This window comes from Crocodylus siamensis, chromosome 5 (genome assembly GCF_052110815.1).
Source record: "Crocodylus siamensis isolate JL-2025a chromosome 5, ASM5211081v1, whole genome shotgun sequence".
Taxonomy (NCBI): domain Eukaryota; kingdom Metazoa; phylum Chordata; order Crocodylia; family Crocodylidae; genus Crocodylus; species Crocodylus siamensis.
The window spans coordinates 44,376,960-44,396,561 of NC_143399.1; the positions used below are offsets into that span (position 1 = coordinate 44,376,960).

At 45.8% G+C, this 19,602-nt stretch overlaps 1 protein-coding gene across 2 annotated transcripts; it reads right to left on the reverse strand.

Annotated features, from left to right (window-relative positions):
- Window positions 1–2,019: 2,019 nt before the first annotated feature.
- Window positions 2,020–19,335, reverse strand: LOC149863999 (flavin-containing monooxygenase 1-like). Of its 2 annotated transcripts, XM_090047705.1 has the most exons (9): window positions 18,812–19,335; window positions 15,197–15,334; window positions 12,008–12,196; window positions 11,018–11,180; window positions 8,422–8,564; window positions 6,903–7,102; window positions 5,079–5,434; window positions 3,735–3,807; window positions 2,020–3,075 (listed from the first exon to the last, which is right to left on the reverse strand). In XM_090047705.1, the coding sequence occupies exons 2-9, from the start codon at window positions 15,326–15,328 to the stop codon at window positions 2,733–2,735; spliced, it is 1,599 nt and encodes a 532-aa protein (XP_089903831.1). In that variant the 5' UTR covers window positions 15,329–15,334; window positions 18,812–19,335; the 3' UTR covers window positions 2,020–2,732. The 2 variants fall into 2 exon arrangements, with proteins under 2 accessions (XP_089903831.1, XP_089903829.1); XM_090047703.1 differs by lacking the exon at window positions 18,812–19,335 and having other exon boundaries at window positions 15,197–15,373.
- Between the last annotated feature and the right edge of the window lie 267 nt (window positions 19,336–19,602).

A 19,602-nucleotide genomic window follows, 5' to 3' on the forward strand; every position in this document is an offset into this window, starting at 1 on the left:
TAGTGCGTCTACATGCGTGTTAAGGCGCTTTAGCTATTTGTGCATAAATTTGTCACCTGCTTTTGCAGGTATCAGATTTAAGTGTGAATAGCCTAAAACCACCATTTTAATCACACACTTGCTTAATGCACCTTAAATCAAGCTAAAGCACCTTTAATCAGCATGTGTAGATGCACCCAAGGTACCATGTTTTGGACTGACTACACATCCAGGTATACGCTAAATGACAAATGTTTAGAATGAATGGTGAGACAGTTATTTCTTACCTAGTCTATGGCAGCAAAAATAATTAAACCTCCCAAACAAAGCAAGTGCTAAGGACTAATGCTGTTATAATCATGAGTTAATCTACCTATACCAAGTACCTGTCTGTCCTTCATAACTATAGCAAGTGAGCTCTCCATGACATTTATAATTACAGTTTATATATGTATTTGCCCCTTCCTGTGAGGGAAAGTAATGCTGTTATCCCCACTGTATAAATGGAGAACTGGGGTACAGAGAAGGATAGGATTGCTCTATGCATTATCTTTCCAGAAGGTGGAGGCATTTGGGCAATGCCTACCCATTGTCTGGTGGTTTGAATACTTAACTGGGAACAAGGAAATGTAGGTTCAAGCCAACTCTGAGTGAGAGAGACCTACAACCCAGGTCTCCTACTCTTTGTTAAGTGTCCAAAACACTAGGCTCCCTGGTAGAAAGGTGGGAAAGCCTTCTTCCAGCATTTCACACATGCTATTCTTGGGTTTTCCCCAACTAAAATTGTAGGATTTGTCCAGCCTTATGCACATAACTGGATGACCTCACTTCCCCGTGCAACTGTGAACCACAGTGCAGTCTTTCTGAGCACACTCAGTAGGCTAGCTGGGGCAACACTGAATCAGGATCTGTATGTAGGTGCCATAACATGCAGTTACCCAGCACATAAAGTAAAGTATTAGTGAGCCTGAAGTGATTTGCCAAAGGTCATAGAGCAGGGGTGAGCAATTACTTGGGCGGGGCGGGGGGTCACTTAACGAATTTTTGTGAGCTATTGAGGGCGGCACACATAAAATGAATAGTGTTTAGCAAGAGCTATACTTAAAACTTGTTTTGGCATTTATAGTATAAACTTTATACTACATATACCACAACCAGTTTTCTGCAGAATATTACCATATTTCCACACACAATTCCAGAAAAAGTTCCCAAACTGCCGCATAAAATTACAAGTTTTCTACATAAAAAGTCACATTTCCACACCTTTCCAGAAAAAGTTCCCAAATTACCACACAATTGGGTGTGTACCAGGATGCACTGCGTGCCCCATGTCTACCGCTACCTGGAGCACAGTGCACCTGCGAGAACGGTGAATCTGTGTGAGTGCAGTACGAGCAAGAGGGCTGGGGGCAGAAAGCATGCAGCTCCATGGAGGAGCAGTCTGTATCTGCCTGCTGCTCAGCTAAGACCCCCATTAACCAGGGGAAAATAAGGAGGGAAGTGGACAGAGGCTGCGTGTGGCAGGACTGCAGCTCATTTCCCCGTGGAACATTTCGCATTTACTTTGCCAGCCCCGTACATGCCAAAAGGCCCTTGGGCACATGCTGCTACTCTCCTGCTGCTGCACAAGGCTAGTGAAGATGGCGCCTGGAGTGCTGCTGCCCTGCTGGGGGCAAGGCCAGGGGTGAAATGTTGGGCCCTGCTGCCCTCCAGTGATCCAGAAGGGCCTCATGCAGGAGCAGTTCCCCATCCTTAATGTTGTTTCCACAATTAATCAAAATAACAACACTTACTAACATGCTAACAGACATGATACAGGTCTACCCAAAACTTATCCGTGGCCCAGATAGAATCAATTGACGGGCTGGATATGGCCTGCAGGCTGTATTTTGCCCTCCCCGTCAGAAAGGCAATTTTCATAAGAACAGAGAATGGAGCCTGGGCTTCCCTTGCCAAATTCAAGGGCAGCATTCCAGTTCTTGGACTATTGATTTTCCAAAAAGAGACAATATCATAAAAGAAAAGGCTTCCAAGTCAATATATTTAAAACAAACCTAAAGGAAGAGCTGACATGTTTATTACTTTCAAATGACAGTTAATGAAGTAATAGAGCTGAGATAATTGCATCTTTAGGATTCACGACCTCTAGAAAGAGTAAGATAACTACAGGCAAGAGCAGAAGCTATTTCCATATGTATCAGTCTCCTGGTAAACTAGCCAGGCAACAAGAAAAGTTAAGTAAGGACCCTTCCCTGGGCGTCTGTTTAGCTCTGATGCTCACTCACTCCACAGAAAACAGCGCACTCTGGGCAACCGTTAGAATTGCAACGCACCCTCTACCTGCAATACCCCCTCCAGCAATGCATTGCTCCTCCTTGCCCCTCCTACACAGGAAACTATGAAAGCAAAGGAGATTTGAAAGACACCATTCCTAAAAAATGGTAGATGTATGCCTATCATTCATACCAGTTTAAAATGATTTAATATCACACCACTAGTGAAATCTGCACATCTTTCACATGGAAAAAGGGTCTTAATATGTAGCTCAGCTGTAGAAGAAATGTTTCAATGGCACTGCTTTAAACTTGGATGTATAATCCTTACCTTTAGAAGCCTTTCTACTCTAAAGAACTTTCCTGAGAGGGACATTTTTGAGAAGTGTGTGTTCCCTGCCACCCTAAATGGAGATGCTGCATAGTCAAAAAAGAATAATATGGCAAGGAATGACTACAGGATTGTACATTACCTCTGGACTACTGGAAGCCAAGAAAAAGTGCAGCAAAGAGTGCAAAAAGCCCAAATATTTTAAGCAAATATGGAAAAAAAATTGAAGAATCTTCTATGACTCGTGTTCTTATTGGCTTCAGTGTTCGGTCCCACTGGGTCAGGATGGCATTTCTGGCTCCAGCCCATTTCCCTGGTCCAGCCAGGCGATACTGATAGTTGGTGCATGGCCCAAAGAAGATTTCCAGGGCCAGTTTTGGTTCTTTGAAGAAGAGGGCCAGTAAATTGGGTTTTGAGCCAATGAAGGAGGCAAGTTCATCAACATAGACAAGGCAATCTGTTTTCAGAACCTCGTCGAAGGAGAAACCAAACCTTAATGAATCAGAAAAGAAAGAAGAGGGATGTTACTGCCAGCTAATTAAATCCACATTGGGCTTTAGGGCAGCCCAAAGCCGTCTCCATTATAGATCTAGGGAATAGCTGCAGCACTGGTATCTGATTTCAGCTGCTTCCCATACTTCTAGTCAAAAAGCCTGAGGATGAATTGATTCAATCTCCTCAGATTAGTCTAAACTGCATAGATTGAACTGATAAGCAAATGAATAGACATTCCCTTCTGAGTCCAGAAATGCAGCCACATGCCTGCAGTGGCCCAGGGCAGGAGCTCGGGGGTGCTAGACCATGGCTGTCTTGTCGACTGGAGCAGGCAGCTTGGGCCAAGGCTAGCCCTCTCCCCATGATGGGGGATGTGCAAAGTATCCTGGGATGCTGAGGGACTTAGAGTTAACTTGAATTGGGAGAGGATCTGGGACAAACCGATTTAATCTAACTAAGTTAAGTCGGATACTACCTCCATCCAGGTTTATCTTAAACCAGTTTTGACCATTTTTGAAAGCAGTTTATGTGTATTGAACTTCTGTTGTGTTACAAATTTGAACTCATCTCTGATCACCTATACCAGTTTATGTATAATTTCTGTCCCTAGCCCAGATGGGAGTCAAAATCCTTCGCATTATGCAAAGTTGGCTTACCAGTGAATTTTGTTCTGCTTCTTCTCGGTGACCTCTTTCACCATGGTGGTCACTGGAGGCAACTGACAGAGGCCTAGGAAACAGAAAAGGGTTTCCCCGTTAAGGGCTTGCCTTCAGTAAGAGTTTCATGCATCACCAGAAGGGGGTTTGTGGGGTGTCCTGCATGATTTCTTCAGTTTATTTAACTGAAGTGGCATGTGTAGTCCTATATAAAGGTAACATCAAACTGTATGTAACCTTATTGTACTTGTATGTATCTTAGTATTTGATATAAATGTAATTTTGATATACGTTTATACTCTAGCTAATGTTGTTTTAGTGGGGCAGCAATTAACTTAAGTAATTCTCACTTATTCACACTTAGAAGAGGTAATCTCTTAGAATTAGCATTTGACAGGGCTTCTTTGACTCCTTGCCACCTGCCTATATGCTCTGAGGCATAGAAGTGAGGCTACGACCAGACAATGGTGAATTTACATTTTAAAAGCAAAAACTCTAATTGACATAACACCTTGCAACAGAGAGACTGAATACTGGATTAGCAAATCTCCATGTCTGAAAGGATGCATTTATGCTCCTGGTCTTAATTAGGTCAAGAAAAATGTTTGCTTTAGCAAACAGGCACCTTTGGGAGGCAGGAAGTTACTGAGTCAGTGAGCCCCCTTTAGAGTCAAATAGGTAATATGTGTCAATAGCCAGGCAACTGTACTTAAGTTGGCCTTGAGAGCAGGCTTTGCCTTCAGTCTTCCTGGGCATTTTTACATGTGCTCCGAAGGTAGGGTGGCAGCACTTTAATAATCGCGGCTCTAATTAATGTGTGGACATTCCAGGGGTTAAAAGCTCCAGGAGTTACCTAAAACTATTGTGTAACCCTCTGATGTACAGCATAAGTGTAGTCACTCTTACTTTCAGAATGAAGTAGGGCTAACACTCTTACTGTGGCTTCCTAACTTTTTTTTAATCCTTTGAACCCTATTCTTACTCCACTGATGAGCTACAGTAGGCATTTCCAAGCGGAAAAAACAAAGGTCCTGAATTCTCTTGAGACAATATATTTGAGCATCTTCAAGAAAATTATTGCATCTCACTCTGGGGTATTTTGCTTGTTTTATGCAAAGGATTCCATTGATTTCTAAAGAGTACAGTGGAGAAATCAAGTGTGACACAACCTGATTTAGAAAGTCACTCAATAGGCATAATTCTTCTCCACAAAGAGAGCCCTGTGGAATCTGTACGACTGTGAGGTCATCTCTCTCTACCATGTGTCTGAAACATACTTGGTTCCTTTTCCTTTTTCCACTACATAAAGAGCACACATCTAACCAACCTTCCTGCTACACCTACCCTTAAAGACCCGTGTAATCCAACGAGCTTGCATCTCCACAACAGGCATCACTGCACCAAAAGGCTTGATCAGGCCGACAATAGCAAGCGTGGGCTTCTCAAGATGAGGGTTAAATATATATTTGTACAGAGATGCCTGTTTGTTTTCCACTTTCAGGACAGATTCCTCCAGGAAAGGAAAAGAGAATGTGTATCCTGTGGCAAAGACAATGATGTCAATGGGCTCCTCTTCAGAGCTGCCCTGAAACACAACAGCGTTTTCCTTGAACTCCTTTACTTTTGGTCTTATTGTGATTTTCCCTGTGATGATACGGCTTGGCAAGTCATCATTCAACACAGGCTCCCGCATTACTCTTCTGTAGGGAGACAAATAGGAGAGTCAAGGTGCCCAAGAGAACCCAAGAGAACATCTGCTACCACTACATGCTTCAATAGAGCGTTAGAGCTTGACTGCTCATCTGCAGGTTACAGTGATGACCAATGTCATGTGATTTGGGATGGTGAAAGCAGTGCCCCATGTCTCATCCCATTTCAAATGAGACCCCAGAGGATTCCAATCTAATGCACGCAGAAGTGTCAAAAGTACATGTCATGAAGCTGTATCATCTGGCCTGCTGTGCTCTCTGCTGCATGCAGCATGTGCTGGTTCTGGTCCTGCACACAGCACATGGCTTGTATAGCACAGGTGTGTGAGGTGGACACAGCGTGGGTTCAGTCTGGGGCATGTGCTGCATATAGCCCTTGCACCGACATACTGACACTGAGGCTGGTCTGGATCGGGCCCATAAAGAGGCTGCCCAGCTCAGATCCAGTGCTCAGGGCTGGTCTGACTTGGGCACAGTATGCCGCATACACCCTGGGTCAGTCCTGTGGCACTTTGTGCTGCACTGGGCTGGAGCTGGTGCACACTGTATGCAGACTGGGCCTCTGTGATGGATCCAGGACTGGTTCAGATCATGGCTGAAGCCTGGGCCCCTACGCTGGTTCCAGTGTACACAGCCTGGCTAGTACAGGTGCTACATGAAGCCCATACTCCAGATGGCCCCGTATACTACACGTAGCGAGCAGGGCTGAAACCAGCCACACGCACTGCAAAAAACACATACAGAGTGTCCAGGATCCTGCACATGGGGCCAGTCTGTGGACCTTACCTGGCCTGCAGACTAGCTCCATGCCCCTCCTCCAGCCTGTTGTGCTGCATGAATCCAATACGCTTGACTTAAAGGAACCCACTCCTGCAGCCTGTTTGGTTCACACAGACATCACAGTCATCTGTCTTGTGTGCTATTTGGGCCACCAAAATTAATTTTACTTTCACTTTTTATAAAAATAATCCCACTTTAATCTCCCAGCTGCACCTTAATAGGTTGCTGCAGGAGTGAAGTCATAGCAGGCATACCTAGCTCTTTGCAACAGGCTATTCAGAAGTGCTTCTCATCTGCATGATGCAAGTGAGGAGATTATCTTCTTCAGCTGGGCTATAAGGACCTTTTTGAATAACATCCAGTGAGTGGATTTCATAGTTGGTAGGGTAGGGTTGGAAGGGACCTGAGCAGATCATCAAGGCTGACCCCCTGCCATGGCAGGAAAGTACTGGGGTCAAATGACCCTGGCAAGGTGTTCATCTAGCCTCCTCTTAAAGACCCCCAGGGTAGGAGCCAGCACCACTTCTCTTGGAAGTTGGTTCCAGATTCTAGCAGCCCTGACCATTTGCACTGGTTAGGGGCCAAGATCTTATCTACCTCAGTCCAGAGTGCACTTCCCCTCCATTCTCCAATGCAGAAACCAATTTATCATTACACTGAATAGAAATCCCTGAAGTACCTGTCCTGAGGAATCAGGCTGTAGTTTGCATGGTCAAACCACTGACTCATCTTGTTTGCAATCATCCACCCCAGGATGGGCCCTGGCAAAGAATTTCTGACCAGGTTCATGAAACGCGTTATGAACACCATGTCCCAGGGATAACCATTGTCAAAAACTCGACTCAGGGCCCATGCGCCTCGGCCAGTGCTGATCATCACCTAGAAGAGAAGGGAGCACCAACATTTTGGGGCAGTGAGGGGCTTCACAAAAGACAAGAGGAGATAAGCAAATAAGGGCAGGCTTAGGCTCCAAGTATGAGGAGATATGCAGATAAGGAGAGGCTTAGGCTCTCCCTGCCTGCCTGCTTTCCCACCCCCATTCCCTGCTCCCTCTGGAAGGAGATAAGCACTGTAAGAAATAAATTACTTTTTGATAATGTGTGCTGTTCAAGTCACAAAAGTTATGGAGGTGGTGTCTGGAATCTAATGAGGGGTGTCTTGAATCTAAAAATTTGAGAACCACTGCGCTAGCAGCTAAATTTCCTTCATAAAACTGATCCCAGAAAAAGGTTGTCCCCCTGACTTTATAACACTAACAAATTTTTTTAGCTTCTCTTAGAAGTGTGAGGGAAAAGTGCAGAAGGACAGAGAAAAAGCCATCTTCACCTGGTTGTCCCACCAGTCATTATCTCAGACCACAGACCAGACCATGGGCGACTGGTGTTGCCTTAGTCAGGAGGGGCACGTGCCCCGCCCTGCAACCAGTTTCACTGCTTGGGAGGGGTGGGGTCCCCCTGCAGCAGATCTCACTGCCTGGAGGGAGTTTTGCAGCTATCAATGGATGCAGCCGCTTCTGGGAGTGGCTGCAGCCACTTCTGGGTGCAGCTGCAGTGATTGGCTGGCACTTGCAGGGGTGGCACCAGCACTCCTGCCTACCCTCTCTGCCCATCACCTAAGTGGTGAGCACAGCCAATCAGGGGGTGCACTGGAGTTCTCGGGGGTGCACGTGCACCCTATACGCATTGCCACTGCACTGGAATGGTATATGTGGGCCCTTGTAAAATACTAGCAACCCTAGGGGCTGATAGCATTTGCCATCACCTCAGGTTTCTAGCAAAGCATTGTGAATACTTAGATATTTTCCTAAGACTTTGAAATGTAGCAAACTAGATTCTCTTGATAATTTCCTGTGTGCCACTGTGGCCTCTCAGGGCTTAATTACATGGAGGTGGCAGGGAGTCCTGGTACTGAGGGGCTTGAGTACACCCTGCCACCCTCTGTCCACTCCTGCCATAAGGTTTGTGGCTCTCCACTTGTCCCTCTGCCTGCTCTTGTGGCCTTTATCACCATTGTGCCTGAAGGAGTCTCACTGGTGAATGTCTCCACTGGAAGCACGTCTTTAGGTAGGTAGAGAATATATGGACAGGGTGCACCCAAACCCCTTGAAGCTGGGTCCTGGTGCCATTGCTGGCTGTAGATACATCCAACAATACTTCATTGCCCCTCCCCTCCAATTGAAAAGCAGTTGGACAGACTACCTTTTCAGCTACGCAACTGGCCTCAACTGCAATATCGACTCCAGAATTCCCCATGCCAACCACCAGCACTCTCTTCCCCTGAAATACGTCTGGATGCTTGTAAAACCGGCTGTGAAAATATGAGCCTTTAAACTTCGTAATTCCTGGAGAAGAAAGGGAGAAGATTACTTGTTGAATGATCTAAAGCATTTTTAAAAGGTATTGAATAGCAAGAAATCAGAGTCCAGCGGGACATATCTCAGAGTCCACTGATGTTAATGAAATTGTTTTCCTGACCAAGAGGTAAAAAATAATAAAAACAATAGAAGTGCAGCACTAGACCTTGTGCCTATTACATATCCATCTAGTTATGAGAGAATAAATTTTCATGGTAACAACCTCTGCCTCTCTGAAGAAATGTAGGTGTAGGGTTCTCTGTTTTGTCCTACTGAGATGAGCAGCAACAAAGCTAGGGAGAAGAAAAGAACCAGAATAGCCACTTCCCACTTCTCCCATCGCAGAAAACACGGAAGCTGCAGGACCATGGAGCAGGGAGAGAGGTATCAATCACTTCTTGCTCGCTCCCCAACTCCAGCATAGGTGGTGAGGAAAGGAAGCAGGAACTGGCTCTGAATGTATGTAAGTGGTTCATGAGACTGTGTATGTATGTGTTTGTATATGCATGTATGTGGGCAAGTCATCTGTATTAGAGACCCTGAAGCACTGTAATTTTCTGCATAGTCACTCCGGACTACTGCATAAGTATTTTCATATGGGCAATAGGGCTGGGTGAAGCTTCAGGTGCTGATTTGATTTGGAGGAGATGCGGCCCAATTCAGTGGCCGAATCTCCGAATCCAAATTGAATCAGGGGACTAATTAAAAGGTTCAAATTGACTTGAAGCTCTCTGAATTTTTGGGAATGATTCAGAGAGCTTTGATGATTTGGGCAGTCCCTACCTGCTGCAGCAGGGAGCTGCAGCTGGACTTGGAGCTGGTAAGAAGGGGGGGAGGCTGCGGGGGGCGGGGGCTGGACCATGGGGCCAGACCCCATCCGCTGCCTGCTCCCCATGCCCCCCACCCCCCACACTGTCCCGGCCCCGCCATGGCTGCCCTGCCCACCCCAGCTCCCAGTGCTTTAAAAAAAAAAGCCCCCACTCACCGGGTGCTGCTGGGTGTGTGTGGTGGGGGGGGGCATCCCAGCTGTCCCCCACTGCCCCACACTGCATTTGGGGCTGTCACGAACTCCCTGCCCCACTCCCCCAGCCCCCCATGGCTGCCCCACCTGCCTTAGCTCTGGCCTTTTAAGAAAAAAAAGTGAAACCCCCCCCAGGATTCACCAGGTCCTGCAGTGGCCTTGGGACTTTGAGGGGCTCATGGAAGAGCCCCCCCATGTGGCATTGGGGCAGTGGGGGGCAGCAGGGATTGCCCCCCGCTGGCAGGAACAGTGAGTCTGGGGTTTTCCTTGTTTTTCTTTTCTTAAAGGGCCAGAGCTGTGGCAGGTGGGGCAGCCATGGGGGGACAGGCAGGGGTTGGGGGGCTCATGCAGAGCCCCTGATGCAGTGTGGGACAGTGGGGGACAGCAGGGATCACCCCCCCAGCTGGCAGCACCTGGTGAGTTGGGGCTTTTTTTTCCCCAAGTGTCAGGAGCTGGGGCAGGCAAGGCAAGCCATTGGTGAGCTGGGAGAGCACGTGGGAGATGGGCCTGGCCTGGGTGATTTGGAGATTCAGCAGCATCCGAATTTCTGAATCAGATTTGGCCGAATTGATTCGGGACAGCGATTTGAATCACTGCATCAAATCACTTTCCCCCAAATGGCCGAAACCAAATCCAAAGCAAATACTAGCTGCTTCGCACAGGCCTAGTGGGCAACTAGTATGGCTACACAGAATTGGAGAATAAGGTATTCTAATGCCTGGTCCATAATGTTTTGGTGAAGGGGTTTTGTCCCAGTTCCTGCAGAACATTATTTGAAATGTTCCCTATCTCCAAACCAAAGGCTATGATTTGTAAAACTGAAATGATGCAACCAAAAAGTTTTTTTTCAAGTTTCTGGTGGTAGCTCAAATTCACAGCCAGCTCCTCCAGGCACTCCCAAAAAATTAAAAGGTTTCCAACTCCTTGAGAATATGTCAAGGAGGACTAAGAAAATTTGTGAACCTGTCTTCCCCAAAACGTGCATTTCTGTCAAATGCAACTGATAGAAGTAAAGGTAGTGATAACTTAAGAGGACAAATTTCCTTACGTACAAGTAAGGGCTGAATTTACCACTACTGTAAGCAGATACAATGCTGTCAAATTAAATTAATTTTACAGCAGGGAAATCCAGCCCATTTCTTGCTCTGGAGCCCGAGGCCATATCCTATTATAACTGGTAATGCATTATCCAGACCAATTCTCTAAGTAGTATGCCCAGTGCAATCATATTGCACCTTGCACGCTACCCAGTGAATTAAAAATGTATTTAAGAGGTACCTAGAAGAATAAGGCCTTCCCTTAATAATGTAGGTCAGTTGATGGCAATGGGCAAATCCAGGTATTTAGTGTACAGGAAATTTATTAGCCTTCATACCAAACACATGGAAGAACTTAATAGTAAATACAAAACATGTGGTACCAGGGAAAGATTCCAGAGGGAGGACAGGCTCTGAGAGGTATCCAATGCAAACCATAACAGCATCAAAGACAGATGACCCCTGCTTCTCGTTGGACTCCGTGACAACATCCCATTGGCCAGTGGTAGAGAAATCTGAGTGTTTCTTTATGCTGATGACTGTGGTCTGAAAAATTAAACAGATAGATAGAAGTAAACTAACCAGGTCAAGACAAGAGGACATACCTTCTTCCCAGTGTGCTGCGAACAAGCCTATGGGGCATGAAACTTCTTTGTGTTCTGCTTGTTCAGTACCTAAAACCCTGGGGGTCAGAGTTTTAATGGTGTTTTTTTTCCAGAAGTAGGTTTCAGTTGGAGTTAGGTGTCCAGGTGCTTAAAGAAATCATACTAGGAACCCTCCTGCATTTGTAGGTGCCAAAACCCTTTTGAAGATCTGCCCCCTGGCCTACAAATGGCATCATCACATAACCAAAATACAAGTGTTGTTACTTGTGGAAGGGGTTTCATATGCACCTTTTCTCAATCCACAACCCAGTCCTGCATGTGTCTGAGCATGCAGTTGAGATGATAGACTGACAGTTCATGGAGAAAACAAGGGCATCCTCAAGTTACTTTTGATAATGAATATCAGAGATTTTATAACCAAGCTACATAACATCTCCATAGGCTGTGCTAAGAACCTAGTGGTGATGGGTGGTCTGAGGACTAGCAGGATGCCAGTGCTGGTCTTGTTCTTGGACTCTCCAACTCAAGTAAACTGGGGTTTATTGTGATGGAGAAGCATCCCAGACTTTAGATTACAAGTGTAATGGAGGTTAGTGGCTGTGCATCTAGAACCAATCAGTTGGGCCACCAAGGGTTAATAGACCCAAGCTCTTTGCTACTATGAGCATGAGCCTTGTTTGCTTGTCTAAAGGTATAATTCTTTCAGCTGGAAGCATTAGCAGGCTCTTATCCTCTTGTTTCAATGAAACAATACATTCTGTAGCTTACCTTGAACTGGATGTGCTTCACAAGGTCAAAATGCTTTGCATACAGCTTTAGATATTCAAAGAACTTGGCATTGACCAGATAGTTTGGAAAATCTTCAGGGTAAGGGAAATCTGAGAAGGCTGACATCTCTTTGCAGGTGTTGCTGACCATAGATTTGTACAGGCTTGGCCTTCCATCTTCAATGTGTTCCTATCAACACAAGAGCATAAGGAAAATGAATCCCACCCACAACATATGCAGTAAAACACAGCATTTTAGTTTCTGTTCATCAGGAGACCCAGGATGTGATTAGGGATTAGCATTTTACGTAAAGAGCTTCAATCAGAACAGGACTGGATGGATCTCTTCATCCAGTCATATAACAGAATAAACAGAACCATAGAGAATGGGAATGGAAGGGACCTCAAGAAGTCATCTAGCTCTACTCTTGCCCTGAGGCAGGATCAACCACTTTTTTTCCAGTGTGCTATTAAAACCACCAAATGATGGACCTTGCCCAATACGCCTGGATATCAACCTCTTCCAGGCCTGAACTCTCCTTGCAGTTAGATTTGAGCATTTCAACGATAAAGTCTAGCGAAATAGTGGACCAGGGTGGAAGGGGAACAGGAAGAGCCCACATGGTTTCTGTATGGGTTTTTTAGTGTGGGTGTAAACATTGCAGATCTGGATGAAGTCTTGGACTATCTCATACAGGCATAACCACCAAAGGTATTAGGAAACTAATAGGTAGGTCTTGTTTGTTCTGGGGTGGCCTCCTTACAGTGAGTTGTATCTTGCGCAAAGCACTGTCAGTCTGGCCAGATCTGGGTGCACATAGTTCCTACCCCATGTGAATGTAACCCTCTCCTGCATCTGGTGGGGCTGTCAAGAGAGGGTGGTCTACTCCTTGGGGGGAATTTCCTTTTGGGTGGCAGCTTGAAGCAATGTTAGCAGATCTATTGGTCATGTGACGCCAATGACATTATGCAGCTTCAGAACAGAGCTGGATTCTCCTGGTGCCCACACAGGATCAGCATCATATTCCATCTTTTAGAATAGGGCATTTACTTTTCCATTCCTGGACCCAGGTTGGTACATTATTTGGAAGTCAAAATGGGAGAAACAGAGTGCCCAGTGCAGCTGCCTCTGACCGAAAGCTTCTGCCTTACAGTAATACTCTAAGTCCTTGTGGTTGCTGAGGACCTGTATTTTGTGTTGTGCTCTTTTTAGATAATGCTGCCATCCCCAAAGGCCAGTGGAATGAACAGGAGTTTGCAATCCATGATCTCATAATTCTGTTCCACTGGGGTAAGTTTTGGGGAAAAGAAAGCACAGGAGTGTAAGTTCTCTTTGGGACCCTGCCGTCGGGAAAGCATGGCATCTATGGTGGTGCTAGATGTGTCCATTTCTACCACAAATGGCAGGGCTGGATCTGAATGAGCAAGCACATAGGCAGAGGTGAAGGCCTGTTTCAGGGGGTGTTGAATGCTTGCTGGGCTTACTTTGACCAGTAGAACTGAATATTCTTCCACAATAGCATAGTGAGAGGATTTACTACCTGGGGAAAACTGGTGATGAATCTGCAGTAGAAGTTTGTGAATCTTAGGAATCTTTGAAGTTCCTTGACATTGGGTGGGGGGGGGTGTGCTCACAGACATCCTGAATCTTCTGGGGGTCCATTTTGAGGTCTTCGGGGTTAAAATGAATCCAAGTAATTCAATCATCATTTGGTCAGATGTGTATTTCTCTAATTTTACAAAAAGGCCACACTGAGGCAGTCTTTCTAGCACTATTCAGACATATGTTGAATGTTGGTTAGAGTCCTCTGAGAAGACCAGTATATCATCAAAGTAAGAAATTACAGACTTATCCAGTAGGTCTTGCAGCACGTCATTAATGAAGTGTTAGAAAGTGGCTGGGGCATTTGTGAGCCCAATGGGCATGACTATGTACTTGAAGTGCTTATACTGGGTTCTAAAAGAGGTTTCTACTCATCCCCAGCACGGTTGAACAGGAGTGCTGTTTTGTAGCTCCCTGATCGGCTCAGGATGAGGGGAAGAGGGTTCTGATTGCAACTGGGCATCTGGTTCAGTGCCCAATAATCGATGCATAGGCAGAGACCCCTGTCCTTTTCAATGAATAGGATGGGGGCTTCCATGGGTGAGATGAACCTGTATATGAAGCTCTGGGCCAGATTCTCTTATAAATCAAGGAGAGCAGAGAGTTTGGGCTCTGACATTGTATAAATGCATCCCACTGGGATTTTTGCTTCTGGTTACAGATCACATTCTCCAAGTGCTTAGAAATGGATTTCTTGAGGACCTGATCCATGATTTTTCCAGGGACTGAGGTAAGGCTGACCAGCCTGTAGTTCCTTAGATCCTCCTTTTTCCCTTTCTTAAAGATAGGCATCTGAAGGATTCCACTTTGTTCCAGGAGAAAAAGATTTCTCCTAGGACAAATGCAACATCTGTTTGTAGCTTAAGTGTCATTCCACAGTAAAGGACAGAATTTCAGGGACTTACGACATACTTAATTACTTGCAACAGTTTTGGGAAAAGATTCACATAACATTTAAAGGGAATAAATACATTATAAGCATATTAGAAATTTTATTTTATGGCCTAAGTGTGTTGCCTGCTCCCACGTGTGTTCTGTGGCCTGGGAGCAGGTGCTGGAAGGGGGGACCTGCCCTCCACTGCTGCTGTCCCCAGCCAAGTCCAGGACCCCAGGCTGCTGTTTACTGATGGCCCCAGCTGGAGAGGTGCAGAAGCAGCCCTGGGGCTCTCCTGCTCATGGGGTAGCCAAGGGCAGCAGGCAAGCTTCCTCTTTTTGCACCCAGAGGAAATCCCTGATGGAGACTGGAAGAGGAGGGGGTACCTACACTGGAGGGGAGGAGGTGATGAGCAGTAGGGGTAGGAGTCTATCTGTTTTGGAGACTCCAGAAAAAACTCCAGTAACTGCTGCCATTGCCCACCTGCTGCCATGGTGGGGAAGGGGACACTGGTGGTATCTCCTATCCCCCCACTTTCAAATTCCTGGATCTGCCCATGTCTGCTCTTATTACACTCCTAATAGCAGCTGAACTAGATGGACTGTTTGTCCTGGGTCTCTACTGAGGAATAAGCCCTTCTGATTGCTGGACAAGAGCCCGTGACAGAAGCCATTAAAACCATTTACAGCCCCAAGCAATTGATCCACACTTACTGTGAATCTCCAGAGTCCCCCAAAGTCATCACTTTTCTCAAAGCAGGTGGGCTCAAGCCCCTCCTCCAGACAGCACTTAATGGAGGTCAGTCCAGTGACACCAGCTCCAACAATTGCCACTTTCTTTACCATGGTCTCCTGCATCAGGGGAGGATTGGTTTGAATCGTTTCAGTGCACACAGCCATTGCAGATCAGTTTCTGCCCTATTTCCGCGGAAATTAATATTATAAACGGTGTGGAAAATGCTATAGTCAAAGGCATTATTAGTTCCCCTCTCACCTATAACATTCATGTCTGCACACAGAGTGGTAACAGTAGTGGTAAGCTGAGCAACATGATAGCAGGGCCACCTTTCTAACACCAAGGTCCTTTCTTACTGGAATTGTGTCCCATGGAGCACAGAGAAACCATGGGTTATTTGTGGTTCAAATCCCCACTCATAACTGCTGTAGTTCCACATGGGGCAAGAGCCCCTAGTTTGGAAATGGCTGACTGAAGCTAGCAAGAAATGCCTCCGTCCAGTACTGCAATCCCAAACCCTTGTCCCAAACTCAGATGTTGTCTTTCCTATTTGACTTCAAATTTCCAGAGGTGCCTAATGTTCTACTTGTACAAGTGCCTGGTATTCTCCCAGTCTGAACAGCAGAGCACCTATTTTCTACCAAAGCCTGACGGGGATCTAGAAGCCAGGTGCTCCTCTACCTATGGCTGTAGGCAGGATCCATTCATCCCCCCTTTGAAGCAGTACCAGTGTACAGCAAAGAGCACAGGATTTACTGGGTCACAAGGAGAGGGAGCAAGATTAAGCTTGACTGTTGTCTAGTGGTTAGGACACTCAGCTTAGAAGGAGGAGCTCTAGTCCTGTCTCTAGGGACTGCTTCTGTATTTTACATGTGGTAGAGTCATTAGAAAATTTGCATTTCACCCACAAAACCCTTTATGTCCCATATCTTGTGGATGAACTACACCCTTTCTAAAAGACTTCAAATAATGGAGAAGCCACCTCAGAAAGGTGGGTAAGTTGGTTTTTTTCACCCTCACTGTTAAAAATGTGTACTTTATTCCCACTTTGGTGTAGCTTCACTGCTGAAACTCCATACGTCTGTCTGCTGGATGAAAGGGCCTTCTAGTAGCAAGTATCTTTTCCTTGTACAAGTAATTAGAGACTGCAATCAAGACACCTTTTAAGATTCACTTTGATAAACTATGCAGATTGGAGCTTCTTGATCTATCACAGGAAGGTGTTTCACACAACTTAAATGATTCTTATGGCACTTTCCTGAAAACTTTTCATGACATTTTTTAAAAATATCAATCCCAAAACTACCCCATTTTCCCCCGATGCCATCTGCAGAGATAATGTCACCTAGATGAGATACATGGCCTACAGCCAGGCTTGAATTATCCTTGTTTACGCATACCATACCCCTGGGAGACCTATTTAGTTGGAGCAAGCGAGACAAAGCATGCACCTATAGCTTAGTGATAAAGACCCTCCTGTGGTGGAGATGGGGACTCATAAGTTTTGCTCCATGATTTCAAAGTTATTTTTCTTTTTTAACCATTGACTTTCTAATGTCAAATGCATAAGAACACTGACAGCAGGGATGAGAAATTATAATTGTTTCCCCTCGGAGAATGCCTTTGTCACTGGACCATATTCTGGCTCCTTTTGCCTTGCTTTCTGTCTGTCTCCATGATTCCTGCATTCTTGGCTGCCCAATGGGCTTCCTTAGGAGGGATGGAAGAGGCCTCACCCAGATGAACCTCAAGCTTGGTAATTAGGGCACTCTCCAGGGAAGTGGGAGATGTAAGTTTGAGACTCCTTGGGGCGAGAAGTGCTTAGAACCCAGGTCTCCTTTTTCCTGGGTAAGAGCTGTCGTAACTAGGTTGCTGGGCAAAGCATGGCCATAACCCCTTGGAGGGGCATGGGGAAGAAGGGACAGGAGCTCCTCCACCTGCATCATGTATATGTGCATGCAATCAATGTCAGTCAGTAAGCATGCTCTGTGGATACTTTATGCTGGAAAACTATCTTGCATAGCTGGTAATAATTCCTAGGATGTTTTGCTAACAGCACAATACCTCCTAAGAGTTGCTTACCTAGAATGGCTGAAAGAGGCTATGGTGATGGACAGCACACTGCGTGCGTGTCCAGGGCCATTTGTATATGCCACAAAATTGGCCTTTAGAGCAGCTTAATGCCCTTTTGCACTGCTTTAATGGTGTAGATGTTTTCACATGTTGGTGGCATAATGTGTTTTAATGGAGTGGCTGTCTGCATGCGTCAGTGGTGTAATAAATGTTAAATGACCTTGGGGTGCAGCAAAATAAAACATCTCTGAGATGGTTTAGTTTGCTTTGGAGGGAAGCACCAGGTACCATGCAGCTCAGGGGCTGTGCAGGCAGCTTGTGAAGGCAGCCCAGAGGCAGCCTGTGCAGGAAGGTAGGCTCCACTGAAGGGAAAAAAAAAAAGCAGCAAGCCTTGTCTTTTTTTTTTCCTGCCCAGAGCCTGCCTGCCTGCTTGAGCTGCGCAGGGGCTTGGTGCTTCCCTCTGTGGCTGCGGTGCCCTCTGGGACCACCTGGGCCAGGTGCCTGTGGGTGGGTGGTGCCTGGGGTGTGCCACTGCTGCTGTGGAGGGAAGCACCGGTCCCTCCCGCCCTGCAGCTCAGGCACTGCTTGGCCTGCCAGCAGCTCACCCTCTCCTCCCTGCCACCGGAGAGGCATGTAAGGATTGGGCTTGACCGTTGTGTACACACCATGGGGGTTTACTTCGCCTTAAATTGAAGTGGTGTTTTTAAAGACCTACCACTTCAATTTAGGGAGAATTAACTTGAAGTAAACCCCCATGGTGTGTACAAACGCCCCAGGAGATTGAGACTGGAGCTCTGGGTAGCAAAGGGGCTGCAGCTGCACCAATGCACTCCTCTGGAGCTGCCCCTGCCTTCCAAAGTGCCATCTCCCAGGATATTACTCAGTACATATAGGCAGTGAAAGAGATGCTTGTCCTGTTTGATTTGGTGGCCTATAACAGATGCTCACCAGAGTCCCATCTGGCATGTTCTCAATGATAGCACTGATCCATAAACAGCCTGAGTCTGTACTTCCAATCTCTGGTCAGTAACTTGTAAACAGGTAATGCTACGGGTAGCAGTACTGGGCAATGCCACACCCACCCCTTTTAACTGATGTCGACTTTCCTTACTAGGTTGTAGCACATTATTTTGTGTGTTCGTCATGTGAATCCTCCCACCAGGTTTCAGTGACATGTCAGATTATTTTCTTATATAGGAGAATTTCTCACTCCTTGCTTCCCACCTCCTAGCAATGGTATATAAAGAACGGAAACATTTCTGATTCCATGCCTTGATTCATTACGCTCACAAAATCTTGAGTGTAAGTTACACAGTTGCATGCTATTTTGTATTTACTTGCTGAACAACCTGAGTTTTTGTATCTTATTCAACTCCCTCCTAACTGAATTAGCTAGTCTGACACCCAGAATAGTAGCAGAGCATGTACTTTAGAGACTGGCCAAACCACACAAAATCCCTTCAGCATAGAAAACGGTCAGTGTCCCATGAAGTCTCATCCCCTCACTTTGTACAACTTGCCTTGCTAGCAGTTTTGCGTCTGGCGTCTATATCGTCTGTCTGTCGTCACTTGCTTGTAGGGAAGGATGGATCTCTGAGACCACCTGGATTTCTTCTCTTGCAGCTCCTTTCCAGGTTCCCTGAAATTTTCAGTTGTCTCAGTGTCCCTTGAAGCTGTTACCACCTGTGGAGTCCTATCTGCTGTTTCAGAATCCAGTCTGATATTTCAGTGATCACCTGTGCCTTCACTCCAGAATGACAGCACATGAAGCAGTCCGCAACTTCTTAAGTAGCATATAAACCTAACCCAGCAGGCTTGGCACCACACCCTCATTAGAAGGTGGCAGTACAACCTCAACCACTCATACAGAGCAATCACATCTCACAGCCTGGAAGTCCTTCAAAAAGCAGACACACACCAAACTCACCATTGTTTATAGTAGAAAGAGTGGAAAAAATTTTGCCAGAAAGATTTTTCATTAGAAAAATGAAAAATATTTTCCTTCCAAAATATTGAGCTTCTTATTATTGATAGTCAAAATGCTGATTTTTTCCTTTGCACCTCCTGTTTTCAGTTTCTTCCACTTGAGCCTTACATTTCTCATATGAAAATTTCTACCATTTCTAATGTTTTGGGAGGGGCTGGGGTGAGGGAAAGTCAACTCATTCACCACTCAATTTCTTACTTCCCACTAGAGAACCTGCTGTTACTCAGAAAAATTCTGTTTTATCTGCTCTTTTTTACTGGTACAGCACTTTTCTAACACTAATTGAACATTTATTTCTATGAAAGAATCCCTAAAAGCATCTGC